This window comes from Microtus pennsylvanicus, chromosome 2, assembly GCF_037038515.1.
Source record: "Microtus pennsylvanicus isolate mMicPen1 chromosome 2, mMicPen1.hap1, whole genome shotgun sequence".
NCBI classification, from domain to species: domain Eukaryota; kingdom Metazoa; phylum Chordata; class Mammalia; order Rodentia; family Cricetidae; genus Microtus; species Microtus pennsylvanicus.
Genome location: NC_134580.1, coordinates 13,761,940 through 13,786,157, shown reverse-complemented (window position 1 = coordinate 13,786,157; position 24,218 = coordinate 13,761,940). Strand labels below are relative to the sequence as shown.

The 24,218-nt window shown below is 45.4% G+C and overlaps 2 protein-coding genes across 2 annotated transcripts in view; one reads left to right on the top strand and one right to left on the bottom strand.

Annotated features, from left to right (window-relative positions):
- Positions 1-372: 372 nt before the first annotated feature.
- On the bottom strand, positions 373-15,696 carry Ribc2 (RIB43A domain with coiled-coils 2). The gene is made up of 7 exons (XM_075963523.1): positions 15,368-15,696; positions 14,713-14,794; positions 12,384-12,728; positions 9,879-9,997; positions 6,540-6,767; positions 4,196-4,362; positions 373-3,246 (listed from the first exon to the last, which is right to left on the bottom strand). The coding sequence occupies exons 1-7, from the start codon at positions 15,479-15,481 to the stop codon at positions 3,168-3,170; spliced, it is 1,134 nt and encodes a 377-aa protein (XP_075819638.1). The 5' UTR covers positions 15,482-15,696; the 3' UTR covers positions 373-3,167.
- Positions 15,697-15,802: 106 nt separating this feature from the next.
- The window catches only part of Smc1b (structural maintenance of chromosomes 1B), a 75,961-nt gene continuing 67,545 nt past the window's right edge, over positions 15,803-24,218 (top strand). The window contains exons 1-4 of the mRNA XM_075963522.1: positions 15,803-15,911; positions 21,993-22,181; positions 23,758-23,870; positions 23,953-24,156. Coding sequence (XP_075819637.1) covers positions 15,803-15,911; positions 21,993-22,181; positions 23,758-23,870; positions 23,953-24,156 — 615 coding nt within the window. The remainder of the gene's footprint in view (positions 15,912-21,992; positions 22,182-23,757; positions 23,871-23,952; positions 24,157-24,218) is intronic.

The following is a 24,218-nucleotide window of genomic DNA, read 5'->3' as shown; positions in this document are numbered from 1 at the left end:
TCTCAGCACCCAGAGGAACTCTGCACCCTTTAACTACCCCTCAAGCCTGTCCCTAGCAAAAGTCTAACCTGATTTCTGTCTGTAAAGGTCTATTCTGGACATGTCCTACATAAAAATGTACTTAGACTGTGTGTAGCCCTTCATGACTGACTTCTTCTCTTGCCATGTTTCCAAGGCCATACATGCTGTGTGTTCTGTCGGCATCTCGTGTCCCTCCAGGGCTGAATAATCACTGTGCAGACATCACAGTTTATTGATCCATTTGCCTAATGGACGTATAGTGTGCTTCTGTGGATATTCCACTGTGTCTCCCTCCTTGTCTTAGGGTTAGGGTTCCTATTTCTGTGAAGAGATACTATGACCATGACAACTCCTATAAAGGAAAACATTTAATTGGGGCTGGTTTATAGGCTCAGAGGTTAGTCCATTGTCATGGCAGGGGAGGGGGGACACAGATGGTGCTGGAGGAGCTGCGAGTTCTACATCTGGATTGGCAGGCAGCAGGAAGAGAGAGAGCTACTGGACCTGGCTTGAGCTTTTGAAACCCCAAAGCCCACCCACAGTGACACACTTCCTCCAACAGGGACACACCTACTCTAACAAGGCCAACCTCCTGACAGTACCATTCACTATGGGCCCATGAGTGCCATTTTTATTCAAACTACCACACTCCTCAAAAGCAGGAGGATCTACCACCTCAGTTGACTGTCCATTGTCTACCAAGAGAATGCTGCCCCAAGCTGACTTGTTTAGTCTGGGTACCCACTGAAGGAACTCTAGTTGGCCCAAGAATGGCAAACATGGCCCAAGTTCCCTTGCCTTGCTAAAAAACCACTATATTATGTTCTTAAAGCTAGCCACCAAGGTCTAGTCCCTTATTTGGCCACTTCCTCCTCCTGAGGCTGACTACCAAAGTCCAGCTATCAAAGTATTGAACTCCAGCAATCAAAAGCCTCTTTTGGTTGCCCTAATTAACATGCCCACTTAAAATTAAACACCTCATCCTAACTTGAGGTTTTCCCTTTTCCCTCATAGACTGCCATTTGCCTACGGGCCACATGTCTCCTCTCTATTCAGATGCAGTCCTTTGTCCCTCCAGCACAAATATTCCTTCCCTCCTCCATTGTTCTTTTCCCCACCTCCCTCTTCCTCTATCTCCTGTCTTCATCTCTTATTCCCTGCCCTTTGTCCCTCTGAGACAAACAAATCTTTGTGCTGAAAATTTGGTCTTGAGATGCCTTGTGCTAAATCCTGGTCCCTTCATCAATGTTCCCCATAGAATTACTGATATACCCAGGGGGCACTCAGCATTTTATTCTGTGATGAGATGACTTGTGATCCTACCCTCTAGTAGCTCAGACTGTAACCTTACTTGGAAATCAATGCAGTTGTGAACATGAAGTCATCATACCCCTTACGACTGTTGTCCTTATCTTCCTAGCATCTCCATCACAAACTTTCTTTCAAGACAGGGTTTCCTCTGTGTAGCCCTGGCTGTCCTGGAACTCACTCTGTAGACCAGGCTGGCCTCAAACTCAGAGATCCTCCTGCCTCTGACTCCTGAGTGCTGGAGTTAAAGGCGTACATTACTGGTAGTCTAACCACCACACGCTTCTAACCTCAGAACTTAAGGAACTAGAAATATCCATTGTTTAAGCTGCCCAGTCTGCCATGGTGCTCTTAAGGCTCCCAGCCCAAAGCATCCACACCTACCCTTTCTTCCTGGCATGTTCTTGTCCCATAATGCACTCTTGAAGCCAGACACTCCTGCTCAGGAAACGAGGGCTGAGTTCCAGAGGTAGATTCCCTGGGCTTGGTAGTGGGGCCACCCAAGCATACAAAGGGGCACAGAGTAGCCCATAGAGGAGCTTCTGATGAGTGCTTTGGCTTCTATGGGCCTCTGGCAAAATGGTGTTCACTATCGCAGGACTCCACATTGCTCCAGAGAAGAGAGGCCTAATCCACTTGTGGCTGGAGCATTCACAGGTATGTGTGAGTCCCTGCGGAAAACATGAGGTAGAACAGCGGGTCCCAGTTTTATGACAGAGGCACTGGCTATGTGAAAAGACCCAGGCAAAGTGAAGCCTGTGGAAAGTATAGGTAGATCCTGTCATTGCCTAAACAAACACCTGGGCCATTGTGTCACTACCCCTGGATTCTTGGCCCAGATGGGTGTTTGTAAAGGACAGGCCTTCAAGGGTACCTGTTCTTATCTGTGCCCAACAGTGATGGCCACTGCTGTACTGGTGACTTCAACTTGGTCTGACCTTCCTAAAAGCCCAGCAGCTGTTGGTGGTGTCAGTGGGGCATATTTCCTCGAGAACGCATCTGTAATGGGTGAATGCGGAGGTCTCCTTGGTCTGGACATCCTCTTAAAGTCTTACCAACCTGAGGACAGCCACAACAAAAAGGAGCACTCTTGTAAGTCAGAGCTTGTCAGAGTGGGGATGTGAGCAGAGACGAAACAGATACTTTTGGGATCATATCCCTGAACGCAAGGTTCTGGTGACAGGACTGCAAACTGGAACAGAGACCTAGACCCTAGGATGGGAGCTGCACAGTGGCAAGGGAGGCTGAGCAAGTAGCAGAGGGCACTGGGCCTTCCCCAGCCCTGGGGCTTCTAGGTCAGCTTGTTTTCCTTACAGCAAGAAATAAAAAATGATGCTTTACAGAAACCACTGTTGCCTGGGGCTTTGTTACAGGAGCCAGGAGATGAAGAGGCTGAAAGCCAGACTTGCTGGGTGCTGACATTTCCTGGTGTGTGTGGGGGGAGGATCACACAATAAACCGGATGTGTGCCTTTAACTCAGATTTGCACACTAGACAACGGCAGAGATACCGGTGGCCTCTGGGGTGAGAGTGGAACAAAGGGTACCTCATGGAGCACACAGAACACCTACGATGCTTACTGAGCTAGCAAGTGACTGTAGCAGCTAGCCCAGAGCTGGAGCCGCACACCGGCCCTCGTGTCCTCTCTGCTGTGCCCTAAGGCCACAGCACCCAGAGCTGCACTAGAGGCCTTCACAGAGCGGAGCTTCCAGAGTGCACACTCCCCAGGTGATGAAGTGTGATGAGAACGTTCAGACCAAGGAGCAGGCTCACTTTGAAATAAGTGTAACTCCGAGGGGACCACACTACTATAAACAAGAAAAGGGGAGTCTTTCCTATTAGCGGCTTCTTGTATTAAACTGTGAGAAATAATCTTCTGTGGGTTGACTTGTGGAGGCTTTATCCATTTGTTTTTTCCTGATAACAGAAGAAAAGAGATAAGCAAATATGAGAGGTAAAGCCCAGGTATTTGATGCCTACACTACAGAATCCATTCCAACACTAAAGAGCTCAAAACAAGAGTTCCCTGGCCTAGAGAGATGACTGGGGGCTAAGAGCACTTGTTGCTCTTGCAGAAAACCCAGGTTCAGTTTCCAACACCCACATGGAGGCACACAGCTATCTGTAACTCCTGTTCTAGGGGATCTGATGCTCTTTTCTGGCCTCTATATGCACTGCATGCAAGTGGCATACAGGATTTATGCAAAAATACCCCTGCACAATATTTTATATATGTGTGTATGTATGTACATACAAACACACATATATACACATATACATACATATATGTATATAAATATATACACATATATACATATATATGCACACACACACACATATATATGTAAGAGTCCTTTCCACTATTCTTCAGCGGTGACACTGAAGTTAGATGAGGGACTGGGTGTCAGTGACTCATGGGGACATCACCCAAGAGTATGACTGTCTTGTTAGGTCATATCTGAGTGTTCCTTTAAGCCCCAGTGGACGCCATGACAACTGTCAGACTGGAGAAGACCTCAGGGTTCCCCTCAGGATACAATAATAGCTGAGTGAGCGAATACTTGCCTGGTGATCTTGTTGTTAGTTTATCTGCCATAGCTGTATCCTGGAGCCACTCTTGGGGTTCTGTTTATATTCGGGTGACTCTAGCATGTGAAAGAGCCTGAGAGTCCTCCTTGCCTCTGCCTGGAAAGGCTACATAGTAGGCGACCACTACACCCCAAGACTCAACTATGAAGCCTCCTCCAGAAAATCTCCCTGATTCCCCAGGTGACTCAGTGTCCCTCAAACACCTAAGGTACACACAGTGAGTGACCTATGGCTCTGCCCACCTACTCTGCACCTACGTGAGGTCCCTGACACTCACCGTAAATGCTGCTCCTTGGCCAGGCTGAGGTTGCTGCAGTCCAGGGCCCTGCGCAGTTCCCGCTGCAAGCGCTGCTGCTGACGCTCTTGGAGTAGGCTGGTGCGAGCCTTCTGGATCCTGCGTCGGTCCCAGTCCATGTTGTGCTGGCATTCTTCCTCCTGAAGCCTCTGAAGGCAGGAAAAGGGATGTACAACCTTCTCTTGGGGCCCAGGAGCCCAGGGCATTCATCTGAGAAACCTGGCTTCTTTTTATGGGTGGAAAAAATGAAGCTTGGAGGAGAAGGGGAGATGACCTCACCCACCCTGCCCTTGTCCTATGTGGTCTGGCTGCTTTCTGCCCTCAAATGGCATTGATGTTCTCTTATTCCTGAAGGACCTGGAACTCCCATGGTGCTCCCAGCCAGACTGATCTCAATCAGATCCTCAGGAGGGTTCCCAGCTGGCTTAGCGAGCCAAATGTTGCCCCCAGCAAGTTGTCTAATGTAGGGATCATTTGTGGAATCCCTGAGCACACTGACACTGAGCCTTACCCTATGACAACAGTGTCACCATGAAGGTGTGGGTGATAGCCTAGTTCTAAAAGTCCTGCCTGTCAGATCCTTCCTTGCAAAGCATGGAGCCCTCTGGGGCACTGGATTAGTGTGGATTAGTGTGGAGAACTGACTCCCAAGACAGTTCAACTTCTCACAAATGATCTTCTGGGAGAAACAACTGGGAGGGCCATGTTGAAGGCTAGATGAACATCTACACCAGAGGAATGAGTGGTGTTCAGCATAGTCTCATGTCAGGACCCAAAGTCAGCCTGCACTGGCTTAGCCACCTGTCACCTTGGCAGGGGTGTCCTTGCTTCTGGGAATCTCAGAGATCTTTCTGTAAAGGGACTGTCCAAAGACGCCACAGCCAGTGGTATCTGTAAAGGGACTGTTCAAAGACGCCATGGCCAGTGACTTCTGTAAAGGACTATTCAAAGACACCATGGCCAGTCGCGCACTTGCCTTAGCATGAGCTCTATTTCTCAGATCACCTGGGGCTCAGAGAGCATGGAGAAGAAAAAGCACCAAGAAGCATGGAGCAAGGGCCTAAGCAAGAATCTTAATGTGTTCTTTCTCCCTTTGTGTGGTCCTGCCTTCTGAATCTTCTAGAATAAAAACTGGACCAAAATTCTGGGTTTCAGGCCAACCTTCACTCCACAGTCCAGCTGAGCAGATGTGTGACAGACTCTGCTCCTTGCTCTCTACCAGGCCGGCCTCCCTTGCACCCTATTCCAGAGTAGCCAGCCCTCACCCCAGCACCTCTGCCTGCTGCATTGCTGAGGGGGCAGATCACATCCTGGGAGTACTGTGGTGTAGGGGATCCCTCCCCCGACCTCTAGGACATCTCTCTTGGCATCCGTCTACCCACCCCTTCCTCGGCTGCTTTCGGCAGGTCCCCTCTTTGTAAATGATGGCCCTGCCTGAGCCGCAGACCTGAGTGTTCCTCACTGTCTGCCTCACCCAGGATCACACTCAGGACTGCTACCGTATTACTTTCTGCAGACGACAACTCCCAAACGTAAGGCTCTGGCCTAGACCTTGTTCTGAATCTTGATCAGACACCCTGTCTCCTCCTCAGCTTTTCCCCACCTACACTTCACCTGGAATTGTAGACAGAGAATGGTAAGAGTCCCCAGCGGCCACCATTCTCTCGTCCTTAACAGAGAGCCACTAGCGATGCATGTCCTGATGTCCTTTCCAGTTGGAGTAATCTAAATGTTGTCCAGTGAAACTCCTTAAAAATGGTATCCTTACTTCTCCTTCTACAACATTTGCTCATGTATGTGATGGCTGGCATTTAAGCAGATACTTGAGCAAAGTTGGGCCCAGAGGCCAAAGATAGCAGAATACAGTGGCCATAGAGCTTCTACTTAAGCCTGAGACTATGCTGAGGACCGATTATATACAGACAGATTCTACCTTGTTTAAAATGCTATAGCCAGTGCTTTTGGGTTCCTTTTCTTTTGCCACATCAGGCAAACCTAATCCCACAGATGTCTAGTGGACATTATAAAGTTAACACATCCAAAGTTGTACCAGTGAGCCCCTCTCCACCAGCATGGCCCTCCCACCAACTTCCCATCTCTGTAAACCAGGTCCACCCTCTAAAAGGTCCGCAGTCATCCTCTGATCATCTCTCACACCTGCTACACACAGCATGTGTGGCCGTAGTTTTTGGCTCTTATTCCCCTCCCACTGGAATGAAAGCTGCCTACAGCAGAGGCATCTCTCAGAATGAGTACTGACACAGGAGCTGGGTGTGGGGGCAGCTCGGGGGTGCAGAGGCGGCTCTGTGGCCCAGGAGGAGCTCACCAGCTTTTCCTGGATCTGTTGCTTCTGAATGAAGCGAATCTCCTCCAGCTGCTCCTTGCTCATGCCCTTCCAGTGGTCAGGGAGTACATGGTGAGGCCCGACGGAGCTGGCTGCCTGCTGCGGGTTCTTAGAGAGCAGGTCCCCATGCAGCAGGTTGGTGATTTCAGTCATATTGTCCTCTTGCTCTTTCTGCTTCTCTTGCCTCTTCCGTTCTGCCAACTCCATAACCTGTGTAGAGAAGGACCTCTGGAGTGACTGCAGGGTCAAGACCACATCTGGGCCCTGGCTGCAGGCTGGAGATTATCAGAGCACTGTTGGGCAGTGGCTGGGCTTTGGCTCATTCCCCACTGGTGTGTGTACAACTGTAGGCTCTGCACCAATTTGTCAGAGCAACGGGCTGCCCCACTGGCTTGTCTCCAGTACAGGGCAGTGTGTATCCCATGGTCCCTAAAACCCCTGGACATCTGTAGGCCACCACCACAAGCCTCCACAGTGGTGACTTCTAAAGGTGGTAGCACACAGCTGCCTCAGCAGTCCTAACAGTTTCAGCATAGCCCCCATTGCAAATGAATTCCTGCCTGGTGGTGGTGGTGCACACCTTTAATCCCAGGACTCAGGAGGCAGAGGCAGGTGGATCTCTGTGAGTCTGAGACCAGTCTGATCTACAGAGAGAGTTCCAGAACATCCAGGGCTATACAGGGAAACACTATCTTGGGGGGGCAGGGGAGAAGAACTCCTGTTGATTCACTGCTCAAAGCCTGGACGTGAGGGACTGTGTGATTTGTATAGAATGCCTGCCCTCTCTGGACTGCAGGTATTTCTCTGTACAGTCAAGGGATGGTTATTCTTGGTTGTTAACTTGACTACATCTACATCTGGACTTATCTAAAACCCAAGCTGCTGGGTACCTGTGTAAAAGATTTTTTTGTGTGTGTGAGAATTGGATCATTTGAGGTAGGAAGACTGTAGTGATTTGAATAAGAATGGTTCCCAAAGGATCATATATTTGAGTACTTAGTCACAAGGGAGTGGATTAGGAGGTGTGGCCTTGTTAGAGAAAGCGTGTTGCTGGGGGTGGGCTTTAAGGTTTCAAGAGTCCACACCAAGCCCAGGGTCTCTCTTCCTGCTGCTTGAGGGATAGCATGATAAGCTCTCCGATACTTCCTCTGTGCCACGCATGCCGCCATGTTCCCACCATGACGATAAACGGGCTCATCCTCGGAAACTGTGAGCAAGCTCCCAATTACACGCTTTCTTTCCTAAGAGCTGCCCTGATCATGGGGTCTCTTCACAGAAATAGAGCACTGACTAAGACAGTGACCCACCTTACATCTGGGTCATACCTGGTAGCAGCCTGTATAAAGGATACAGGAGAAGGAAGCCCTTGCCCTTCGCCAGCTTGTCCTCACTCTCACTGGCAAGCTCATTCCTCCACTGGTGTTAGAGGCTACTTCTTTGGGATTCTGAGGTATACTGAACACCACCTGAGACATCCAGCCTCATGGATCAATTGGACAACAACTGGGTTCTTGGACTTTCTTTCAGAAGACGGCCATTGTTGGAATCACCTGACCATGACCTCTAAGCCACTCTAGTAAACCCCATTTATACAGAGAGATTTGGTCTATCAGATCTGTTTCTCTAGAAAACCCTGACTAAAACAGGTGGATTGGGAGACATTTCCCAGCCTTGGCTGCTCTTCTTAGAGAATAATGAGCAGAGGACTTGAAAGGCAGGGGCTTGCAAGAGGCCAGCTGCCTTGTCATCAAGCACAGCTTTTGTGGCAGACAAGACCAAATTCAAATACTTGCCATTTAGCATTTGGATATCCTTAGAAAATCGCTCATCCCTCAGAGCCTTGCTCATCCTTCTGAGCCTTTCTCTACCAGTGAAAAAGCATTAATCAGCCTCTGTGGTAGGGCTGTCAAATAGTCAAACATGCTAGCAGGGAATTATTGCCACAGTTAAAAATCTCAGCCACCAGGATTGGAGAGATTAGCTCAATGTTTAAGAGCAGAGGACCTAAGTTCTGTTCCCAGCACCTATATCAGGCGGCTCCCAGCTTCCTGTAACTCCAACTCCAGAGGATCTGACTTTGGCCTCTGTAGGTACCCGCATTCACATGGCTCTCATGTGTAGAGAGCTGCGTGGAGCCGCACCTTAAAGATGGTGCTGGCTTCTGCCCTCCGCGATCCCGAAAGCAGTGCTCTCTAGGATAAACAACTCCATATATGGCTAAAGCCAGGCTCACGCTATCATCATGTGATGATCGTAAGCTGCTTGCATATGCGTGAACCTATGGGCGATGCCCACGTGGCGATCCAGGATTGGCGGCCCAGGCCTTCTTAAGGGCTGGGAGAGGCTTGCCCTGGGAGAGAGATTCGATTGTCAACAAGGTCCTGAATAAACTGTAAGAAGAGCTCCGGTGTCGCGTCATCCTTGCTGGTCGAGGCAGTCGTGACACACATGTATGCACACACACACACGATTAAAAATAATAGGTCTTAAAACAAGTAGTGGCTACTGTTCAGAGTCCTGAGGATGGGCTAAACTGTCCTAACACTGTGTGCATCCTCATACTGAATAAAGAGCAGGTGCTATGGCCATTCCTGCTGACTATGACATTGTGCACACCTTTCATCCCAGCACTTGAGGGGCAGAGGCAGGTGGATCTCAGTGAGTTTGAAGCCAGCCTGGTTTACAGAGTGAGTTCCAGGAAAGGAACTATACTGAGAAACCCTGTCTTGATTAAAAAAAGAAAAAAGCAAGTAAATGTGAAATAAAGTCAGCCATTTTCTTCCTGAGACCATATCTCTAGAGACAGGGAGAATGGTAAATCACTCAGAATCGAACTGCATGGGGAAACAGCAACAAACCCCCAAAACCTGGAGGAGAAAGCTGTTTCCAAAGGAGTAAGGAACTCAGCAACTTCAGAGGAGCTGGAGGACAGGAAGCCTAGGGGAAATTGGGCAGCTGAGAAGAGAAGGGTGCCATTTGTCTGCTCCGACGGCCTCATGACTGAGCTTATGATACAGTAAGAACTGAGACCAGCCCAGGCCAAGTGGTGCTCACGTGGGCAGAGGCTCCTTCTGTTCTGTAGGTCTGAAAAAGTGACAGCTTTCCCCACCCATGCGGGTGGTGAAGTTCACTGGTTTCAGTTTGCGTTGAGGGTCAGGCCAAACCAGATCTCACTGACCTCCGTTATGGTGTGAGCCCTGTCAAGGGCTCTGTCAGAGCTGGTGGTGTATGCAGTCTGAACTTGGGACCCCTCCAAATGTAGGGAGACTCGGAGGAAGCAGCTATGTCCCTCCCTTCAGCCTGAGTTCAGGGTATGGATACCTGGTTCTTGTTGAACTCTTTCACGGCTGCACAGACTTCCTTCCTGGTCAAGCCTTCTAGCTTCTGCAAGTCTCTGGCTGTTTCATCGAACTTTAGTCTTGTCTGCGTGTGGAAGTCCTCTGCCAGGAGACAAGATACCATCAGCCTGAGTATGCCCACCAGAGTGTGGTGGTCCACACTCATTTCTACTATGGAAGAAAAGGAGGAGTACGTGGAGGGGGGAAGTTACTCCGCTCACAGGTTCTGGGAGAGCTGGGATGATTTAAGTGCAGCTATAGATCTTCACGAGCAAGAGGTACTATGGTATTATGGGTATAAACTCCATGGATCGATGATACCTGCTGTGAATTGGTGATGTCTGCAGCAGTCCTAGGGTATATTAGCTAGACCTTGCTAACTGGTCTATCAGGAGATGGTTTCAGCCTTACAAAGGCAAGAAGTGGTAGGAACTAGGAAAGAGGGCTGTAGAGACCAGACAAGACCCAGAGTAGAGTGCCAAGTCACAGATACTTGTGGAGTGGCAGCAAAAATTTGCCAGGTCAGTGAGGGGGACAAGGCAGAGTGAAATTGGAGGGTACCAGGAGTGAAGTAGGAAGGTTTGGAATCAGAACAGGCTTCCAAACATGGCCTAGCACTGTTAGCAGCACTTTTGCTTAACCTCTGTGCCCCTCCTCTGAGGCACAGTGCCAGTATGCAATGAACATATAAAAAGTCAAGGCTCAGCAGCTTCTTCTTTCTCTACTTGTGTTTAGAGAGGCTCCTCGTTATCTCCAAAAACAAAGAGCACACTCTGTGGTGCTGGGGATGCAGGGCCTCACACACACTAGGTATGTGCTCTACCACTGTGCTCTACCACAGTCGCGAAGGACCAGACTCTTTAACCTTGGCTTCCTGACCTCTGCAAACCTTCATCCTTAGCTCACTCGTCGTCTGTTAATCTGTCATGCATCAGAGAGTGATCAAGAGCCTAGATTGGGCCCCACATTGCTCAGGATGCACACAACACAGAGGTGATAAACGGGGATTCAAAGCATACAAACCCTCCAAACAGATACACAAAGTGTGCTAGTCCATAGAGGGAAGGAAGGGTGAAAGAGGAAATGCTGGGAATGCCTGGCTGGGAAAGCTGGAGGGTAGGGACCAAGAAACTGCTTTTCTAGGAGGACATGCAAAGGCCCTGAGGGTGGGAGTGACATGATGCAATCCCAAGCGAGCGAGCCAAAATGTCTGAAGTGCCATGAAGGAGGTGGAGACACCAGCTGATGCTGTCCATGGTGGCAGAGGCCCAACATGTACAGTCTATGGGTTGCACTGACTCTTACTGTACATCCCATGAAGACATTTGACAGCTTTGAGGTAGGGTGAGGGCATGGATGTGGCATGGTTCAGTGCGGCATTTCTTGAGAAGTTTTGTTCTGCCTGATGTGTTGGGAATGGATTGGAGGGGAAGTAACGGTAGAAAGCAGAGGTCCATCCAGGCGAGAAAATCTGACAGCTAGTCTCAGTAGTGGTGGCAAACGGACAGTGAGAAGTGGGCTTAAAGAACATGTAGGAGGCAGAAGGGGCACAGTTGAGGATGGCTGAAGATGAAGTCAGGATTGTCAGATCTCTGGTTTGACAGGCAGAGGGAAGGCTGAAGGAGAAGACCCAACAGAGCAACCAGGAAAAGAACTGGTGTGAAAACCAAATCAAATGAATGTATCAAGGGGGCTGAGGCTGAGAACTGACTTTGGAGAGGGGAGCATGGAGATCGTGGGCCAGGCTGGCCACAGCAACTCTAGTGGACAAGGTAGGCAGGGAAGGGGTCTGAGAGGGAAGCCATCAGGGAGAAAAGGGGCTGGGAGGGGCCCAAGCTGAGCAAGGGGACTGAATCAACACACAGACAGGAGCAGCTGGGAAGTCAGAACAATCTTCCTGGCAACTCTTACTGTTCAGTCACTAGTAGCCTGCTCAGAGGACCAGATGCTGCTAGGAGTGCCTGCCAAGGAGGGGCTGATGGCCTCCATGCAGGCAGATCTCACTAGGGTTTTGTTGTTCCCCACAGAGAGGCTCTTTCATGTCTGAATCCAGAGGTTCTCTGGGTCCAGTGAATCCTATGAGGACCTGCTAGCCCTGGGCCTGTGACTGTGCTCCCAAAGGACCTCGTGGATCCTCCATTTCCATGCATTTATTCATCTTCTAAGCAGACCCTGCTTCAGCTCCTGTGTCCAGGTTCCCACCCTACATGAGTCCCACCTCGGCTTCCCTCAGTAATGAACCTGGGAGTGAAATAAACCCTTTCCTCCCCACGTTGCTTTTGGTCATGGTGTTTCATCACAGCAACAGGAAGCAAAGGAGGGCAATAAGAGTGCTCAGAAAGTGTTTCCTATACTGTAGAGGCTTGAGATGCTGACTCTGAGGACCGAGGTTTTGACTTTTGTAGTAATGTTGGTGGAGCTTTGAAAAGCATCCACAAACACTGCGCTGGAAAGACTCTTGAGATCAACCTCACTTCTCTTTGGTTACCTGCAAGCTTGTGGTCAACCCGCGCTCTCTCCCACTCTCTGTGCTGTTGCAGGGACCATTCTCTGTTCTGCTCCTGCTGGAATCTCTTCCTCTCGTGGAAGTTTAAATCCTCTCCCATGAACTTCTGCATTCCTGATATGGTGTTCCTCATGTCATTGTCTGACACCCGGGCTGGGAGATCTTTCTTGAGGGCCAGGGGGTCCGAGAGATCGAACTCACGGCGAGTTTCTGGCTTCTGAAAGCTCTGCTGGAAGTCACTGATAGCACGACAGAGTTGTTTCCTGTCCCTCCGTTGGCGGTCATGGAGTATGCACATGACTTTGTCATTGTGCTTCATGTCAGCAGCTAGGAAAGACACAGGACACATATCAGCTACGATGAATAAGAATGAATCTACTTCAGAACTGATTTTCATGACTTAAGGACAATGTTCCGAGACTGTAACATAACCATTAAAGGAACAGCATCCGCATATATAAAAAATACTTACAAACACCTTAAGTACATAGGAAAACCAACTGAGAAATGAACACAGGTAAAGCACTATAAAGAAACCCAAGTGGATAACATATTTAGATAGGAACACTAAACTTTCATGGGACACATGGGACACATTCAGACAGAATGCTTAAAATGCCACCAGTGCACACACTAGTCTTGACGTGAGGAATGAGATTGAGACGGCTGCACCCACTGCTGTTGAAGTGTAATTGGCGTACTTCTAACAGAGCAATTTGAGCCATCAATTCAATGCTAGTGTCTCTCTCACACGTGCACAAGGCACATGATAGATGGATATTAACTAAAGCAGTATTTGCAAAAACCTTTTAAAATCTGGGTGTGGTGGTGCACATCTTCAGTCCCAGCACTTGGGAGGCAGAGACCAGCCTGCCTGGTCTACATGGTCTCTGTGCTTTCACAGGCAGGCCTATCTGCACACACATGTGCATATACCCTCACACACACACCATACGCAGACACAAAGGCACGCAAAAGCAAGTTTATATTATCAAGGAAACATAGATAGTACATCTATAAACACATTGGAAATACACACTTCTATAGAAGGAAAAAAGGGGAAACTATAATGGGGTACTCGTGTTATATACAACGTAGTTTTCAGAAAGAACTCTTGAAGATGCCCGAGGTCAGCAAGGCAAAATGTTGACATCAAGCTTGGTGGTGGACACATGTGTGTCTGCTACATTGGTTTGATAAGTCTGAACTACTTTACAAACAAGGACGAAAAGTGTGAAAAATGTACAATAGTATAAACAAAAGCAACTTCATTCATAATTGAATCACTTGAACATAACCACTGATAAGAAATTGTCTTTTTCTGCCCATATTTCTTAAAGCCTAAATTGATAGCACGTTTGTCTCTACAATTATATGCCCAGCTTTTTGATACTTAAAAAATCCTATGGCATTTTAAAAACCCAATGTTCAACAATTGGTGAAATTGCTGGCCATGAAAGAAAAACTGAATTCTTTTTTTATTGATTTTTTATTGAGCTCTACATTTTTCTCTGCTCCCCTCCCTGCCTCTCCCCTCCTCCCTTCAGCCCTCCCCCAAGGTCCCCATGCTCCCAATTTACTGAGGAGATCTGTCTTTTTCTACTTCCCATGTAGATTAGATCTATGTAAGTCTCTCTTAGTGTCCTCATGGTTGTCTAAGTTGTCTGGGATTGTGGTTTGTAGGCTGGTTTTCTTTGCTTTATATTTAAAAACCACCTAGGAAAACTGGATTCTGTTTGACATTTTGAACTAGAACCTAGAACACTATTTGAGCTACATGTATGTAAATACTATATGCATGCATGTTACATACCATATGTAAATCACTGAGTCAGCTCAGAGGTCTGAGCTCCAGGATTTGTGTGTCACTTGTTATCAACAGCTGTCCTCCACAGAAGATCAGCTTTGAGTCTGAAGTAGAGAATGTGTACATGTGTGTGTTTAAGCTTTTCCCTTTTAGAGAAAGGGTTTTTTTTTTTAAGAAAACAATGAAAAACACTCCTTTTATTTAAAATACATTTCTTAAGATGTACATTGAAATTCATTAGCTGCTTTTTCTTGAGAGGAAGAATATTCTCTTTCAGTTAACTGAACACAAGAAATTGTGGAATTTTAAAAGGAGAAAGACCATGTGAATGATAACTCTGTGTGTGTGTGTGTGTGTGTGTGTGTGTGTGTGTGTGTGTTCTCATTCAGGCACATGCAGGAGACTGAATCCAGGGCCCTGAGAACACATAGCATTTGCTCTGGCTTCCACAGAAATGAAGACAAGAAGTCTTAAGCTATAGATGGACATCTTAGAAATGCTCACCAAAAGATTCATGCCTAACTTTTTCAGTTGCTTCTTTTATCTTCTGGTCCTGAACTTGGACATCCCAGGCTTGTGTGTCTCCCTGGGTATGGACGAGGGAAGAGAGGTAAGAGCCGGCTAGTATTATTCAGTAGGCTACAATTCCCCTCATCTGGCCACAGAATCAACAAATTGCCTTCCCATGCTTGGATGGCTTTGCTTATAGCTGGGTGTCCTGCCTGTGCTGTGTTCACCAGGACTTCCTCCACTTCCTTAACCCACACACATCCTCCCCAGCACTGGTTAGGTACCACCCTTCTGGGAAGCCCTCTCTGATTCCCCCCTCCAGGCTCCAGTCTGTGCTGGTGCTCATCCCACTGCGTTTTCTGTGGCCGTTTTAAGGCATTGTCTCTTTCACTACGTGGTGAACTCTGGAAGGTCTCCCACCTCCTGGACCCCACTCAGGTAACCAGGGCATTTGCCACCTGGAAGAATGGGAAAAGTGAGCTAAACAGGAGAATAGCAAAAAAGCAAATGCTGGCTCCCACTGGCTCCCGCTGGGCCACTGTTGGTGAGCGTAAGGCTTTTCAAGTCTACCCAGGCAAACTTGGTACTTCGATATAAACGTTCCTTCCAAGCATTGCCTTCCACCCCACCCCACCCCCCCGTGCCTCACCCCAATAATCCTGTTCCTGGCGTTGAAGACCCGTCCCTGCCTGCACAGCTCCATGTACCGCTTCTTTTCGAGGCTGGCGTCCTGTTGCAGGTCCTTAACCAGCGCTACCTCCATGGCTCTAGAATCCGCGGGGCTTCAGCAGCTTTCAGAACAAACACGGTAAGAAAAGGTCACAGAAATAAGCAAGCTGCAGCTCCCAGAAGCAGCACGCAGCACTCCCAAAAGTTTGGAAGCTGATCTGTCCCAGCGACCACCAAGAGCCTGCTTTCGGCAACAAGCGGTGGCACAGGAATCGGATTTCCCGGGAAACGCCAACAATCTCCGTTGCTAGGGAAAGGCGCTTCGCTCGCGCCAGTCTCGCGAGACTTGGCAAAGGGCTTCCCGCGCTTTTCGTCCGTGGCGCACGAGGAGGCGGCTGAGGCGCGGAGGACAGCCATGGGGCACCTTGAGCTGCTGCTCGTGGAGAATTTCAAGTCGTGGCGAGGCCGCCAGGTCATCGGTCCCTTCAAGAGGTTCACCTGCATCATCGGCCCCAATGGCTCTGGTAACCAGCGCCCCAGAGCAGTTCAGCCCGAGGGGACACTGCCTCCCGCTGTAGACCCAAGGGGCCCCGGGGGCCTGCTCTCGCCTGTCGTTGGCCTGGGGGGACCCAGACACCCCAACCCCCATTGTAGGCCTGAGGGGACCCCATCCCTAACACTGTAGGCTGGAGGGGACCCGGGGGCCTGTTCTTGTCATTGCTGGCCTGGGGTGACCCAGTCACCGCCAATCCCTGCTGCCGCCCAGAGGGGACCGAGCCCCCCCCCCCACAGACCGCTGTAGGCCCGAGGGGGACCCGGTCACCCCCAATCCCTGCTGTCGCCCTGAGGGGACCGAGCCCCCCCACAGCTGTAGACCCGAGGGGGACCCGGTCACCCCCAATCCCTGCTGCCGCCCAGAGGGGACCAAGTCTGCCCCCCCCCTGCTGTAGGCCTGAGGGCGCCCAGTCACCCCCAGTCCCTGCTGTCGCCCTGAGGGGACCAAGTCCGTCCCCCACACACACTGCTGTAGACCCGAGGGGGACCCGGTCACCCCCAGTCCCTGCTGACGCCCTGAGGGGACCGAACACCCCCCCCACACCCCGCTGTAGGTCTGACTGTGGCCCGAGGTTTCACTGTTTTCCCAGACTCCGCCAGCCAGTGGCCGCCCTCACCCGTCCCGAGGCGCCCCACCCCAACGACAGCAAGTGCTAGGCAAGAAGTGGATTTGACCTTTGTTGGGAAAAACAAAACAAAAGAAAACACGTGGGCGAGCATGGTTAATGTAAAGAAAGGGAATGTAGTGCCCACAAGGTAATCTCTAAAGGCGGTTTCCTGGCTGGTGCTGAGGTGAAATCCTTCACAGCAGTGGTCTCCAGTCTGAACGCTGCAGACCGGTTTGTCTGCAAATTGATTGTTAAGCCCAACCAGCAGTTAATGTTTACTAACCATACTATCTGAAGCTACCCTCTGAATTACCATCCAGCTTATTTTTTTCCATTTTAGATTTCTAGTGATATGATCTTTTTTTAAAAAAAAAACATTTCATATAAAAATAGTATACACGTAATATAAAACACTTCAAATTAAGAATAGAAAATCAAGTCGGGCGATGTTGGCTCACGCCTTGAATCCCAGCACTCGGGAGGCAGAGGCAGGCGAATCTCTGTGAGTTCGAGACCAGCCTGGTCTACAGAGCTAGTTCCAGGACAGGCTCCAAAGCCACAGAGAAACCCTGTCTCGAAAAACCAAAAAAAAGAATAGAAAATCAAGCCGGGCGGTGGTGGCGCACACCTTTAATCCCAGCACCCGGGAGGCAGAGGCGGGAGGATCTCTCTGAGTTCAAAGCCAGCTTGGTCTACAAGAGCTAGTTCCAGGGCAGGCTCCAAAACTACAGAGAAACCCTGTCTCGAAAAAAAAAAGAGTAGAAAATCAAACATTTATTTATAATTCGGAGATGATGACTCTGTTCCTTTGGGGCATAGCCATACAGATTTTGCTCTATATAAGCTTTAAACTTTTGAAAACGGTTAATACGTAATGTTTCTTCTTCAGAAGATTAGCCTTTTCTTAAATGCTCAGCTGATGATCAAATTCAGGTTTTCTCAATTAATTCCAAAGCAGCCTTCGGCCAGAACTCTTTCCAATTCAGACTCACACAGTGTATCAGAATGTTATAGCCTTTAAATTCATCTTAATTTAGCACAATGCTTTTATTTTTAAATCCTTCCATGGCTTCCCATAATCTAAACATAAAGTTCATTTCCTTTAATGTCGTATGTTGTAATTCTTAGATAACCTAGCCTTTCTCTTCTTACACCCCCAAGTATAAAAGCAATATTCTGCTTTTTAAAAAAAACTGGAATAGCACCATGCTTTCTCATTTCTTTGTACCTATGATCAAGTTACTCTTTTTTCCTGGGCTGATATATTTAGCTTTAACACGCCCTCTCTCAATTGATTTGCTCCTTAAAACTTAACCTAGAATTATTTCCTAATAAGCTAGCTCAGGCTAGAGAAATGGCTCAGTGGTTACAGGTACTAGCTGCTCTTCAGAGGACCTGGATCTAGTTTCCAGCATCCACATGGTAGCTCACAACCATTGTAATTCTAGCTCCAAGGAATCTTCACAATCTCTTTTGACTTTTGCAGGCGCCAGGCACACATGTAGTATGCATACATACATGCAGAAAAAAAACACAATAATTTTTTTAAAATACAGCTTGGTCTCTAGCTATTAGTGCTTCTGTTAGGTGTTTCTGTGATATTTCACATTTTCCTTAGAAGTTATTATAGTATTTCCTAAATTTATTGGAAACATGTATTTTAGGAATCAAATATTTTGCTCTAAAACATGTTTGAATTTGTGCCTCTTCATTTGTAAAATGTAAATACCAATTTCACAGAAATCGTTGCAAAAAATAAAAATAAAATAACAGATAGTAGGTGTTCAGCACCAAAAATGGTTCAACAAATTGATCCCATTACCCCACTGTAAGCACCTTAGGGCAGTGCAAAGAAAAATTACAACAAATTTAAAGAGCTAATTGACTTTTGTTTGTGATTGTAGCATTATTCTATGAAGTAGAATCAGTATTCTATTAGGAATAACAGAGCGGTTGGCTTTTATAAGAACAATAAAAGTGGATTGGCCAACAGTGAGTTATGACAGGTTACTTTCCTTATACCCTACTGAGGTAGATTGGACTCTCTAATTGGTTGTTGTGACCTTCCAGCTTTCAGGACAAGCCAGTATATGTGGGAATTTACTGGCTTCCTTAGAAGTTTAGTTTGACTGTATAGAACTTATATGAGTTATTTTATTTGGTTTGGTCTCATAGTCTGGTATCTAGTTATGAGGATAGTCTAAAGCTATGGTCTCCATTAAGTTTTGATAGTGCAAAACCTATATTTTACTGCTTTTTTTAACCCTGGTACTTAACAGAGTGCCTGGCACATGTTCAGAAAATGTTTGTAGGATGATTGAATATTTTGATGGCTAAGAGATCAAAATTGAAGAAACTTTTAAGAATTTGAACTAGGAATGACAAAAAGAGAGGTACAGAGTTATGTTTTGAGGAGTTGGAATCAAAAAGGATTGGAATAACAATAGTGTAACTTAAGTTTTCAAATCTTGGTTCATCTGTGTTAAGCTACCGTAGCCTAAAATATATCTTTCAGAATAGCTGCTTTCCTAATGTTCTTTTTAAATTATTCATGGCAGATATCTTTAGTCTTCTGTCTTGGTTTGTTCATTTTTTTTTTATAACAGATGGTTGTTAACATTAGTTGGCAGATTAGCACTTTACATTTCTCTCCCATTGTTCTATTCTTTCATCACCCAGTTTTATCTTTCCAAGATATTTATTACCATAAGTAATTGTCTTTTTTACATATTATATGACTGTCTTAAGAAAATAATTTTTACCTGGATATGGTGGTGCATGCCTTTAATCGCAGCAATTGGGATTCAAAGGCAGGTGGATTTGTGAGTTTGAGGCCGTCCTGGTCTACAGGGAGTTCCAGGGTAGCCAGGGCAACATAGTGAAACCCTGTATCAAAACACACACACACACACACACACACACAACCTTTTGAACATATAAATTAATTGAGTGAAAATTTTAAATGGGAAAAATCTATTTTTGAGCAGATTTTAAATAAGAGTTCATCAAAAGGTGTTGTTGTTTGGCTTCATTACTGCCACAGTTAATAATTCAGTTCAATGAATGTTCATTTTGTCCTACATGTGCTTCATAGTAGCTTTCAATGTGAAGTTTATCAATCTCCAAAAGCCATGGTTTTTGCAGCTTTTTTGTTTGTTTGTTTTGGTGTTTTGTTTTTTCGAGACAATGTTTCTCTGTGTAGCCCTGGTTGTCCTGGAGCTCTCTGTAATCCAGGCTGGCTTTGAACACAGAGATCCACCTGCCTCTGCCTCCCTAGTGCTAGTATTAAAGGTGTGTACTACCACCACCTGGCTGTTTTGCAGCATTTTAAAATCTTATTATTGTTCCTTTTAGAATAACTCTTAACCCTCTCGGACCACCTTAGTTTACATTACTTTCTGGCACTGGAAGTTCGCATTGCTTGTGTAATAGCTGAACTGACATTGTATCTTGGAATTTCATCTATTTATGGGTTTATAGTTGTGTAATATTAGAAATAAGTTTGGGATCACAAAGAAAAAGACTGCCACTCCAGCTGAAGTATCTTAACAAGTATCTTGATCAAGTGAGTGTGCTTGGAAGAGCAAGCTCATTGAGACCCGAAGTGTATTTGTTTTTTCTAAGGCAGGTGGTGTCTGAGTCTTTTTCCCATTAGCTGGAGTCTACCCTGACAGTCTTGGCAACTGGCTAGTTTGAAAATAATTGGGGCAAAAGCAGGAAGCAGTCAGCCAATTAATTCACTTAAGTTCTAGGAAAATAGCAGAACCTTTGTATAGGAAAGGATTTACTTGGTAAGGAGATAAAATATTTGAATTCCTTGTTTCAAACACAAGGGATTTGTTTAGTTTTTTTGAGACAGTATCTCACTATATAGCCTTGACCAGGAGCTTGTTATATAGACAAGCTGGTCTCAAACTCACTGAGATCCACCTGTCTCTGCCTCCCAAGTGCTGGAATTAAAGGTGTGCCCCACCACAGCTGACTTAGACACAAATTTTATAATTTTTATAGAACTCATCTTTAAGTTTCCCCATATAGCGAATCTACCAGTGGGGTTGAAGGTTTCCAGGACTACCCTCTGGTTTGGTGATTTGCTGGTTGATCCTTCAGTGTGTGGCATAGGATTGTCATGCATGACAATGGAGAGGTACAGAGCAAACTCAGCAACAGGAAAAGCCAAAATCTTCAGCAGTAAGTTCTCATGTTAAAATGCCACCAAGAAACCTCATGGACTCAATGCATAGGGTTTTTACTGGGAGATGGTCATAATCCTCTTCCTAGCACGGTACCCAAATTCCAGACTCCTAGAAAGGAAGCAGATGGTCCTGTCTCATCAAGTTGTTTTTTTTGTTTTTTTGTTTTTTTTTTGTTTTTGGTTTGGTTTGGTTTTTTGAGTCAAGGTTTCTCTGTAGCTTTGGAACCTGTCCTGGAACTAGCTCTTTTGTAGTTCAGGCTGGTCTCGAACTCACAAAGATCCTCCTGTCTGCCTTCCAAGTGCTGGAATTAAAGGCATGCGCCGCCACCACCCAGCTCTCACCAAGTTTTTTACATTCTTACCAAGAAATGTGAAAACCTTTCCCAGATCCAAGTATTAAAACATGAAGATTCTAGCAGTCTCAGTTTATACCTTGAGAAGATCTTACATTCAGTTAGCATTTAACTTTTAATGGGTTTTTTTTTTGTTGTTGTTGTTTTGTCTTTGTTTTTCTAGACAAGGTTTCTCTATGTTAACAGCCCATGCTGTCCTGGAACTCACACTGTAGATCAGGCTGGCCTCTTAATTTGCAGAGATCTGCCTCCCTCTGCTTCCCAAGAGCCAGGATTAAAGTCATGTGCCACCACTACCCAGATAGCTTTTTAAATTTTTTTAAATACAGAGAGGTATGGTGCTGTTATAATGTCTATATGATCATTTCCCAATTTATAAAATGGGTGTTACTGAAATAGGGAAGTTAAGTGATTTGCCCTGTGTGATATCCAGTAATAGGAGAGATCTGAGGTCCATGTTTGTTTTGTTTAATTTTATGTAGTTAATTGGTTTTTTATTCATGTGTTTATATCCTTAATTTCACACCTTCCTGCCACAGCTACATAGGAGAAATAATCCACCTACCTGGAGTTTTCCCAATCACATAGATTTTGAACATTGACCAGGCAAGGCTTCTTGTCTATATTTCACTTACTGGCTATATTTCACTTCCATTGGTGATTTAAATTCTTTGACTCTCAGAAGGTTTTTCAGTCATTAAGAATGAATCTTTGGGTGGTTGCGGCACACGCCTTTAATAGTAGCACTCAGGAGGCAGAGCAGGTGGATCTCTGTGAGTTTGAGGTCAGCCTGGTCTACAAAGTGATTCTAGAGCACAACAGGGATACCCTGTCTCAAAAAAAAAATCCAAATAAATAAATAAAAAGAATCTTCATCTTCCTTTCTTCTTCCAGGAAAATCAAATGTAATGGATGCACTTAGTTTTGTAATGGGAGAAAAAACAACTAATTTAAGAGTAAAAAATATTCAAGAACTTATTCATGGAGCACATATTGGAAAACCTGTTTCTTCTTCTGCAAGTGTCAAAATTATATACATAGAGGACAGTGGGGAAGAGAAAACATTCACAAGGATTATCCGAGGTAGTGTGTATGTGTGTGTGTGAGTGTGAATTTTCGTTTAGAGTGAGATTGCTCTTTCTTTGAAGTGTGAGACTAATCAGTGGCATAGTGAGTAACAGACTCTTTCTTAGAAGCAAATAACAGAACCTGTTTTAGTTCCTATTAAGTCTCTTGTTTAAGCAGACTCACTTTTTCAATACTCTTACTGTGAAGCAGCAGTTTTATACTTGAATATTTACTTAAGGTGAAGGAGGGAGCCTGTCTCTAAGTAGAGACATTATTAAACTGCTTTCTCTGCTTCTTTGTGCTGTTTTCTTGTAAATATATTTTGGCTTATATATACATGAAAGCAACTTGAATAAAATGTTTATTATTATTTATTATTTATTCATGAATTCCCTGTGTTACTATTATAGCTCATCTGTAATTTTATCATGCAAGAACACTATAAAGTCATAAAAAGTAGATATATATTTTATTATTTTTACTTGTTGCTGTTTTCTTTCTCGTTTACTAGAATAAATATTACATCTTCTCTCCCACCCTCCCTCACTTTCTGGACAGGGTCTTGATATGTAGTCCAACTGACCTTTATCTCATAATCCTTTTTAGATTCTCAAGTGCAGATATCACACACATGTGCTACCATGTCTGACTTCACTACATTTCTAAAGTATGAAAACTGTATTACTAACTTACATTATATATATTTTTATATATATAATTTAAATATTTCTGCATTTTACCACTTGAAGTAATCTTCAGTCAATTTTCTCGCTCCCTTTTGGACATTTATTGATTGTGATGAGCTGTCAATGTGCTGTTAACACAAGTGCAAGTGATCCTCCTAAAGGTGCTGGAATATGTCACCATACCTAACCTTTGGCTTTTTATTTGAAAATTCTTCATTTCAATAAAAATTTCTTTATTCACTGTATTCAAAGTTGAAATAACTTTTTCCACATGCAGAAACATCCCTTTGTTCCTTATAGATACTGTGAACTACAGCTGAGATTTTCTTTTGTACCGACCACCCAGTTTCAAATAAATATACAGAGACTTACTAATTACAGAATGCTTGATTGATAACTCAGGCTTATTTGTAACTATCTCTTACATTTAAATTAACCCATTTCTATTAATCTATGTATTTCCACATTGCCGTGGCTTTACTGGTCCTCTGGTATCTTGCTTCTTGGGTGGCTGGCTCAAGTCTCCCTCCAATCCACCCTTCTTTCTCTCTGTATCTCCGTTTGACTTTCCCACCTAACTTTATTCTGCCTGGCTATAGACCAACTCAGCTTTATTTTTAATCAGTGAGAGCGATACATATGCACAGAGTACAGAAGGATTTTCCCGCAGCAAGATGCCACTTTCTCACATGCTATTTATTTTATTTAAATATTTTGTTTTTATCTCTAAGATATGAACTCTTTGAGATAGAACACTTTTTATCTGTTACTGCCATGAAATAATCTTAGCATATAATTATATTTGTTGAGTAATGAAAAGAGTTTATGTATAGGTGTATTAATTATATTATTGTAAAACTAGTTCAGTAAAAACATTCTATAGTGGTTTATTTTGTTTATTTTAGGGGGATGCTCAGAATTTCATTTTGGAGATAAACCTGTGACTCGTTCTGCATATGTAGCACAGTTGGAAAAGATAGGCATAATAGTCAAAGCACAGAACTGTCTAGTTTTCCAGGTAAGTAGTTATACTCATTTGGTCTGTTTTTAAAACATGCTACCATATTTTACATGCTGTTATGCTTTCCTGTTGTTAATAGGGAACTGTAGAGTCAATTTCTATGAAAAAACCCAAAGAGAGAACTCAGTTTTTTGAAGAAATCAGTACTTCAGGAGAGTTTATAGGAGAATATGAGGCAAAGAAAAAGATGTTACAAAAAGCTGAAGAAGATGCACAATTTCATTTTAATCGGAAAAAAAATGTAGCTGCAGAGAGGAAGCATGCAAAAATTGAGAAAGAAGAGGTAAGATGTTCTGAAGTAATATTTTACAATACAGTAATAAGTATATATTCAATAGAAAAATT